This window comes from Macrosteles quadrilineatus, unplaced genomic scaffold (genome assembly GCF_028750875.1).
Source record: "Macrosteles quadrilineatus isolate MER2022 unplaced genomic scaffold, UCM_ALF_1.0 Scaffold_2__2_contigs__length_208266976, whole genome shotgun sequence".
Classification (NCBI taxonomy): domain Eukaryota; kingdom Metazoa; phylum Arthropoda; class Insecta; order Hemiptera; family Cicadellidae; genus Macrosteles; species Macrosteles quadrilineatus.
The window spans coordinates 131,947,025-131,956,264 of record NW_026542595.1 but is presented as its reverse complement, the minus strand read 5'-3'; the positions used below and the strand labels follow the sequence as shown (position 1 = coordinate 131,956,264).

The following is a 9,240-nucleotide window of genomic DNA, read 5'->3' as shown; positions in this document are numbered from 1 at the left end:
AAGCATACCTATATATATATTTGAACAGAGGGTTTTTTTTACTCACTGTAAGTGGGTGTTTGACCAACTTATTGTTTTTATGCACTTTAATTTTTAACAGATAACATAAAAAATATTTCATTTCTAGCTTAGTTTGTTAATTAATTATGCAATATGATGGAAAATAAAGTTCACCACACAGGCAAAAAGTGTCTTTTTAACCCCTGCTCATTTTCCGACCTCGGCTTCGCCTTGATCGTAAAACTTGACCTCAGGTCAAAAAGAGTCCACTTTAGGCCCTAGTGATGAAATATAGGCTTCTATTTAATTCTAAAATATTGATGTTGGTGGCATGACTTAATGCAAATATATAATCCAACTCACATCTAGGTGAGATAAATCTCGTGTGGTATGAGGTATTTTACTACAACAAGTATAACTAACCTTTAAAGATTTTGGTACATCTGAACTAAAATTGTATGACACATTGAGCGCTTTATATTATTATTGTAGTATTCATTTTTAAAACCTCCAAACCATTCTAAGTGGTATGGAAAAAACGTTGATACATTATTTAGAAACTAAATTTCTTTGACACAAGAAGTTAGCTGCACTGCTGCATATCATCTTTCAAAAAGATGTCTTGAAGGATATCTATTGTAAAAAATATATGCACACTCTTTGATGCAGGGTGAAATCACAACTCAATGGACATTTTAATACGTTTTATAAACATATATCACTTAACATAGCACAAAGTACACATTTTTATATAAAATATAATCAAACGTAAGATAACAAATCCATATAAATATGCAAATCTATTCTAAGAACCCACAGATACAGTAATAGTGTGATGTCAGGAATGTAAAATTAGATAAATAGAGAGCTTCAAACATCACTGGCAATTTGTAGCTATAAAAGAAAGTATAGACAATTATTCAAACAAAATTAAAATTAGTTTTTAAAGCAGATTGTATGATCATAAAGATTCACGTTTCCGAGGCAAAGATTTTTTTAAACTCTACATGAGGTACTACAAATGGAAAATAGAAAGAAAAGTGCTGAGTATGAATGATTTTACATGTAAATTTCTCCTCACACCGATTAGTAAATGTTACAAAAATATATATTTGTATCTTGGGCTGTATTACATTATGTACAAGTTGAGCGCATTCCGCTGTTTGCTTCACGAACACTAAGATGCTCCGATACTCCAGAGATTAAAAATTACCTCTATGTTCAGAAAATTTAAATACAACAAACAAAACTGTAAACTTACGACTTCAATAGAATTTATTATCTAGCACCCGATGAAAGTATGTCAATTTAAATAAGTCATACCATCATGCAAGATGTACTATAACAAAATGTATTTAATATATAAATATTCTTCACAAATTCCAGACAAATAGACACATTTCTTATCACTATTATGTAACTTACAAAGTATTTACATAGAGAAAATAAATTCAAACAAACTTGTACTTGGTTTTAGCAGGCACTTCTGGTACTCATGAAAATTATACATCAGTAAACATTTATAAACATTTGTTGTATATAAAATACAACCACAGTATAATTTATTGCTTTCTACTGCATTGATAATTTTTATGTCTGATACTGTATAAATTTTAAGGCCGATTTCAGCAAAGGCTACAGATAAAAGCTATTGAAAAGTTATAAAATACAAACTGTTATTTCCATTAGTGATAAAACAGTATGAAAATTCACTATCCTGAAATTGATCACAATTATTGATCTTGCTACAAAAGTTGGCACCCTGGTTTGTAAATTCATTTCTCTTGTAAACAAGAATTTTTCAACACCCACAGCATTTGCTTGAGGTTTCCCACTTTCTGATTGGATCCCTAACGTAACTGGTTGTCGGTTTAACGAGTGGACATCAACTTCCACCGCAGGAACAGGAAGGCTGCGACTCTCAGAGTGAAGAAGATGATGATGAGAGCGACAATGTCCAGTGTAAAGCTAGCGTCAGTCATATCCAACTCTTCCAGCGTGGTATCGGGGGATTTGAAGTGACAGTACGTCTGAAACGAATTAACTTACATTTATACAAGAACAAAAAGATTTCCTTACACTTTTAAAACTGCGATTGAAGTTGTGTATAACTGCTGAGAAAAACGTCGAAAATAAATAAATATTTCAGTAGAGTTCCAAATATCCGAGCTCCAACAATCCGAATCACTTACAGAAAGAATTTAAAAACCTAAAGCTACATTAAAACAAATCGTTATTAAAGAAGGCAGAAGCTGTGATTACAGCTAAATCCTGAAGATCTAATGCAGCCGAATAAACATAACCATCTTTTCCTGCCGTTGAACATGTAATGCGGTGTTGTAGACATTTTTTTCCCAAAGGTCACACAAAAATCATCATCTTTTTAGTAACGTTCTGTAATGGCACTGGTAAAAGCTCAGCTTGACTGTTTTCCATCAAATATCCCAACGTTTGATAAAAATTAAAATCTATAATCCAAATTTTTTATCATTGAATTGTAGTACTGTACGATCACATTTTGATTCGGATAATTGGAGTTCTACTGAGACTAAGAGGAGAGGACATGCCCAAAAATACAAAGAATTGCCTGCTCGTACATTGGCAATGATTGTTTCTGGAAATTTTGTACAGGGACTTACCTTTGCACATTAACCTAACTTTAAAGTCTGAGTATACATGTATAGTTACAAATCATGGTAAGTATAGGTAATGATTTGTATCATGTAATCAATTTAAGCAGCGTATAGATGGGGACAGTAGGGATGGCAAGTTGCTGGCTGCACGTACTGTCCATTACGTCACTGGCCGTATGTTTTCCTATACACAGGGTAAGTACCATCAGCAAGTGACAAGGAAAGAACTTGCAGCCAGTCTGCTATGAGGTTGTTAGCGAATAGTGTCGATAGTTGAATTTAATTGTGTTGAGAATGTCTGATTGTGATGACGAATTTTGTTATTAATGAACCTGAGCGACTCAATGCCCCGCGAAATAACATATGAATTTTAGAAAACAAATTCATCGTGTTATATATTGACTCGACGTCGAAAATTAAATACAGTAATGATAAAGCCTTGGAAGGGAAGCAGTCCAGCCATTTTCTAGCTGTATGTGTATTATATTTAGTAAATTAATAAGTGTTCAAGTTCAAGTATGTTATAGGCAGCGAGCAAGGTTGTCGGGTAGTTATATTTTAAAGATTTTTAAAACACATTTAACAAAACATTTTACCATATCAAACCAATAGGCCTATGTGGCATATTTCGAGGGTCATAAAAATGCTGCTTGAAGAAAACACACTTTAAAAACAAAAGCACTTCCATGAATATTTCTTCTCAGCAGCCTGTCTGACATTTCAAACAAACTACATGTTCCACTTCTATAAACATGATCAACTCTGATTTAACTTGACACTCTGCTCTACTGGCGGCAAGTGCATGGCAAGAACACACGTTTTGCCAGGAAAGTTCTGGCCACCAGTGGTCATGTGACCCTCTACCTGCCACGGCCAGGCCAGTAAAATCAAAGATATTTGAGTTTTCTTGCCACCAGCAAATACTTGCCGCTGGAAAGGAAAGTACCCCTATACACAAGGTAAGTATGCAGTCCTCGTCTATACGATGCTAAACTCAAACATGTTTGATTTTACTGGCCTGGCCGCGGCAAGTACTGGGTGATCATATGACCACTGGCGGCCAGAACTTAACTGTCAAAACATGTACTTGGCATTCTGCTCTACTGGTGGCAAGTGAAATCAGAGCTGATCGTGTTTATAGAAGTGAGAGTGTGTTTCTTTAACATGTCAGACAAGGGCCCTGCTGAGAAGGTAAAAAATCATTAAGTGGAGCTTTGATTACATCGCTAAGTTTTTAGAAATTTTTTTAAATTACGAACTATTATGGAACAAACGTCATCTTAACTATGCTGAAAAATTTCTTTATCACAATCACTCGTAACCTCAAAGCAGACTGGATGCAAATTCTTTCCTTGTCACTTGCTGATGGTACTTACCCTGTGTATAGGAAAACATACGGCCAGTGACGTAATTGACAGTACTTGCAGCCAGCAACTTGCCGTCCCTACTGTCCCCGTCTATAAGCTGCTTATGTTAAAATTTGTAATGTCTTACAATTTTTGTTTTTAGTTGTTTAACATTTTTTTGTTTATAGGAGTAAAATTACTGAATCCTACAATAATTTCTCAATTACAATCAACAATCAGAAAGGAACCTGACATTTAGGTACCCCAAACTATGTCAAAATTCTATAGCCAGTATTTTAAAATGGTAAACTCAAACTCGAATAATAAAAGGAATAAACTCACCTGGAAGCATTTGAGTTTTTCTCGGCCAAAGCTGTAAGTGGCGAGGGCTGTGCCTTCAAACCCGTAGCGGATGTAGGATAGATACGTGATCCATCGCAGGTAGACGGGGATGGCATCGAAGCTGACAAAGAACCCAGAGAACAACAGGAATGGAACAGACATCACCGGAGCAAGGAACACTCCGTTCTGTAACATTTTGTGTTCAGTTGAACAACAAATTTCTAAGTTGTAGTCAGAGCGTGGAAGTCTTTGAAATGTTGCTACCCAGTAGGTATTTATTTTTTTAAGAGTTTGATGTGAGATAGTGTATGGTACCTTTTTGCACTTATTTAAAATATGAGGGCGTCCAGAAAGTAACAGACGTTTTGTATTGGTAAATATCATATCTCTAGTATTTTTCTGCAATGGAGAGTTAAAATGAGTGCTGTCATTGCAATGTCCCACCATTTGTGAAGTGGGTTCTGTGATCAGATTTTTGTTTGCCAAATGCCAAAAGGAGTTAATTAACCAAGTTTGGGAGTTTTTCGCAATGCACCGATCTCTGTGAAATTTGGTGAAAATGTAACAACATCCATAGTTAATTGTGAAATGGCGATTTTCACCACTGGTGAAAATCGCCGTGCATAGTCAATGAATCAATCAATCAAAATATATTTATTCATAATCTGTACATGATTCCTACATTGAATAGTGTAAAAATAGCCTATATTACATTAAAATATTTGTAACATAAACTTTAAAATGTAATCAAACAAAATTAATATTAAAAATTCTTAAAATACCGAACAGAACATAAGTAAACAGTCTAATAGACAATGGTTTTAAGCATCAGCACTAAATTAACTAACCAGCACCTTTATAAAAATCCTCAAGAAAGAGAGTAAATAGTTTTTTCAGTCAAGAAACTTTTTAATTTACGTTTAAAGGAATTTAAATTGTTGTTATTTTTAATATAACTTGGTATGTATTTCACAAATTTTGATTCATTGTAGGTTGTTTTCTTTTCATACAAATTTAATCGATGCTGTTCAGTCTGGATTTTGTTCCCACTTCTTGTATTGTAAAAGTGTGTTTGTTTGTTTAAAGTTACTTTTTCAGGGTTAGATTTTACGTAGATGATTGGATCATAAATGAACTGCCCATAAACTGTTGAAAAGTTTTTAGGCCTTTAAAGTGTTCTTTAACAGATTCATCTTTTTCCAATTTCATCCTTTCTGAGTGACAGTGACTAGGCCTAACATGCGGTCCTGATCGTAAATATTTGTCCATATATTTTTTAAGTTCAATCTCAACGTCTCAAGCAGCCTTCACTCATCACTAGTTTGCTGAAAATATCACAAGTTTGGAGATAAATTTAAATTTGCTTAAGATTTTTTGTTACAACAAACTGATCACAGATCACACTTTACAAGTGTCAGGAAATACAATGACAGTACAAATTTTAACACTCCATTGTAGACAAGGTACGGGAGATATTATGTGGATGCTACCCATGGCTGAATGCGTACGAGTGTAGGCATACTCTGATGGTAAGATGGTGGCAAAAGCACCATCTCTAGCAATGCAGATGAAAAACATCTGTTACCTTCTAGACAGCCCTCATACTCCATAAATGTGTGTAGAACACAGTGTCTATTTTATACTGCTTTATATAAAAATTAGATATGAATGTTGAAGGACATAGTATTCACCAAACTGTACCAACAAAACATCAATTAATTGTAGTATTATATTGAGAATGACAATCTCTACATGGAAAGCACACAACTACATACTACTTACTTAAAAATACCAAGAGCAACAATTTTGGTTAGTATGAAAAAGTAATAATGGCTCAAGATAAATTTATATCTAAACTGTATGTTTACGCACCTGCACGTTCATCGCAGCTCCGACCACCAGTCCGACACTCTGAGCCACAAAGGAGACGAGCAGACACGCGCTGAGGAACATCCAGTATCTAGCGATCTCCATCGGCTGAGCTGTCATGTAGTATACGATGCTGACATACATCACACAGAAAATTGCCTGAAACAGTCAAGTCGCTGGTTGAGTAGGTACTAAATGTAATAAGTTAAACACACAACATAATAAACCATGACATGAGGCTTTTGAAAAATGGTATGTACCACAAAACTAAGAGCTGGGTATTGGAGTGTTAGCCTTGGTCGTTGGTTCAATTCTGAGGAAAGTGAATAGTCTCCAAATCAAATTCATAATAATTGTGCTTTCAATAAATGACCCTGACTAAGAAATCTGCTATCCTTAGCTAGCAACAAAGCTACAAAATACCCTAATCTATCCTCCTTAAATATTTTACTTCATTCTATTCTTAGTTATATTGCCCTTATTAGGTTAAAATATTTATTTATAATAGTGTACTTGTCTCAATTTTATGAGAATAATGATGATGATTCTACTTATGATGACAATAATAAGCCCTTAATGTACTTCATACAATATGAATTTTAAGCTGTTTATATCACAAATAAATTCAAAACATTTCGCTTGCTTTCTACATCAAATCATACCTGGAATGGAATGTCGGACATTGTGATTGCCAGGTAGTAGGAGCGTAATGAATACCATCGATTGAAATTTTCTTTCACAAGCACAGGCATTTCAAGGGGGACTGAAACACAAACAAATTAAATAAATAGGTAAATTAAAAAAAAACATCATTCAACTTCATAACATTAAATATGTATCTTTACAAAAAAATCCTAAATTCAGAGATTAGTTTCAGGCCTGGGATTTCTTTTCTTTTTTTTGTCTCACCTTCACATCCAAGGATGTTAATAGGCTCCAGCCTGGAATTGATTTACACATTGCTTGAAGCTAGGCCTATAACATAGCCAAATGGTGATTGTTAGGATTTGAACCTAAGACCTTGGAGACCAAAACCTTGTTCTCCACCACTAGACCAGCTTGCTCCTCAAGGGCTAAACTTGTTAGTCCCGCAGAAAAATTTGTTAAGGGCCATTTATGTAAATCAGAAAGTTGTACCTATAACAATTATCTCAATTTAATTAATAGTTATGATAATTCAAAAATATTACAATATAACTCACATGACAGAATGGTGATGGTCATGGAAGTGTACATGAGAAACAACATGTTGAAAAAGAGGAAACCGAGGTTGCTGAGAACTTTGGCTCCGTCGTTGCCGATGTCGTAGTACAAAGCTCCGATGAGGAAACCCACCAGAATGTGAGCAAAGAGACGAAGGTACATCAAGGTCTACAACAGAACAAGAATAGGCTAGGTTTGTAGATGTTGCAGAAGGAGAAGATACAGTCTGTTTATGAGACCTTGCTAATTAAATTATCTTTTATTATTTGCCATCAAGATTTTAGTTGAAGGACTTCTCTTGTATAGAAAAGTTTTCTTCATCTGAGGACTAGCCTATGCTTTTTTATTGGTGAACCTACTTGTGAAACTGAAATAAGAAGATTTTACAAGCTCCTGACTTACACAAGTCTTTATAGTTTTCTAAATAAAAAGCAAACTCTCGTACCAAGTAGCTCATGACTGCTACTGTATGAGGAGGTGAAGTTGCTACTGGCGTGGCATGTTAAAGTATTCTTTTTTTTCGTACCATAAGAAATATATTTTACATTTGTAAATGTTCATACCCAGTCTCTTCTGGAGAAGAGAAGTGTTCGCTTGAGAACGATCCAGAACTGGTTAAACTCGGACGTTCCATAGCGTTTCTGGGTGTTCGGTAATGCGTTCTCTAGCAGAGTTGAAGTAACGTCTGCTGGTTTCTCGGCCGTCAAATCTACAGGAATCACAACAGCGTTGCTTGCTGCAAGGGAGCCAATTTTTAGACAAACAGCTTACTACACAGACAGATTTAATTTTATAATACAGTAGAGTCCCGCAAACTCAGCGTAATGTGGACTGGAAGGGTGCCGAGTTTGTGAAATGCCGGGTTATCGGGAACTAGGGTTAAAAATAAGAACAATACATTTTTTATCATTTTAGCTGTCTTATTTATTTATATTTATATTACAAGTCAGTATTAAGTCATCAGATATCGTACAAGAAATCCTTGGTACGAGTTGCGAATGATTTGACTTGAGCCCATGTTTAACTCGGACTCAAAAAATCACAAATTTTCTGAGCCAGGTGATGGCCGAGTTATCCAGACTGCCGGGTTATCGAGTGCCGAGTTTGCAGGACTCTACTGTAATACTTATACAATATACTAAGATTCTACCACCAAAATATGACAAACAATATTAGGGTAAAATGAACATCCTTGATTCCAAAAGTAGAAATACAGAAAGATAATAATTCTGAATAATTGTTCTGAAGTGGAACAATTTTAGGAAATTCTCTGTATGGAGACATACTGATATACTAGTAACATTTAGAGACTACATTAGGTAATAGGATACATGATCAATGGCTTTTATGTCTCTGTAGGACTTTTAAGTTCTCAAGAAATATAATGAGGTAAAAAAATCATGGAGTAGCCAACGCTTTTTACTTGGAGTCAAACTAAGGAACTCTTTGAAGCTTTTAAAGAAGGAAGGTTTTTAATTTGCCACTGCAGACTTAAGAGACACTAAGTAAAATAAATTAGCAACAAGTCAGTGAAGACAAAAGCTCTTCAAAACTTTTGCCAGAGCAGGTCAAAACTTAGTTGCACTTCTTTAGTACACCGTTATACTATTGGACAAAAAAGAACAATGTGTTTTAGAAGACAAAAGATTAGACACTGAAGAAATCAACTGTGGAAACCCTGCCAGCTTGGAGGGAGTCCTCTAGAGAAATTCATGACACAGCTGGAAACAGGGGGTAAATTCAAGGTGATAGTGCATTGTATGCTTTGCATTTAATAAGTAATCAGTAATTAGTACTGGCTCAGAATATAATCAATAAGAAGTAGATTTAGTCCTAAAAATATTGCA

General features: G+C 34.9%; 1 protein-coding gene across 3 annotated transcripts in view; it reads right to left on the bottom strand.

Annotated features, from left to right (window-relative positions):
• Window positions 1–689: 689 nt before the first annotated feature.
• The window catches only part of LOC128985541 (ATP-binding cassette sub-family G member 4), a 49,509-nt gene continuing 40,958 nt past the window's right edge, over window positions 690–9,240 (bottom strand). For all 3 annotated transcript variants that reach the window (XM_054405131.1, XM_054405130.1, XM_054405132.1), the window contains 6 exons: window positions 7,957–8,129; window positions 7,393–7,561; window positions 6,853–6,953; window positions 6,194–6,349; window positions 4,322–4,507; window positions 690–2,030 (listed from right to left, as the gene is read on the bottom strand). In XM_054405131.1, the coding sequence (XP_054261106.1) occupies window positions 1,872–2,030; window positions 4,322–4,507; window positions 6,194–6,349; window positions 6,853–6,953; window positions 7,393–7,561; window positions 7,957–8,129 (944 nt within the window). In that variant the 3' untranslated portion in view covers window positions 690–1,871. The remainder of the gene's footprint in view (window positions 2,031–4,321; window positions 4,508–6,193; window positions 6,350–6,852; window positions 6,954–7,392; window positions 7,562–7,956; window positions 8,130–9,240) is intronic.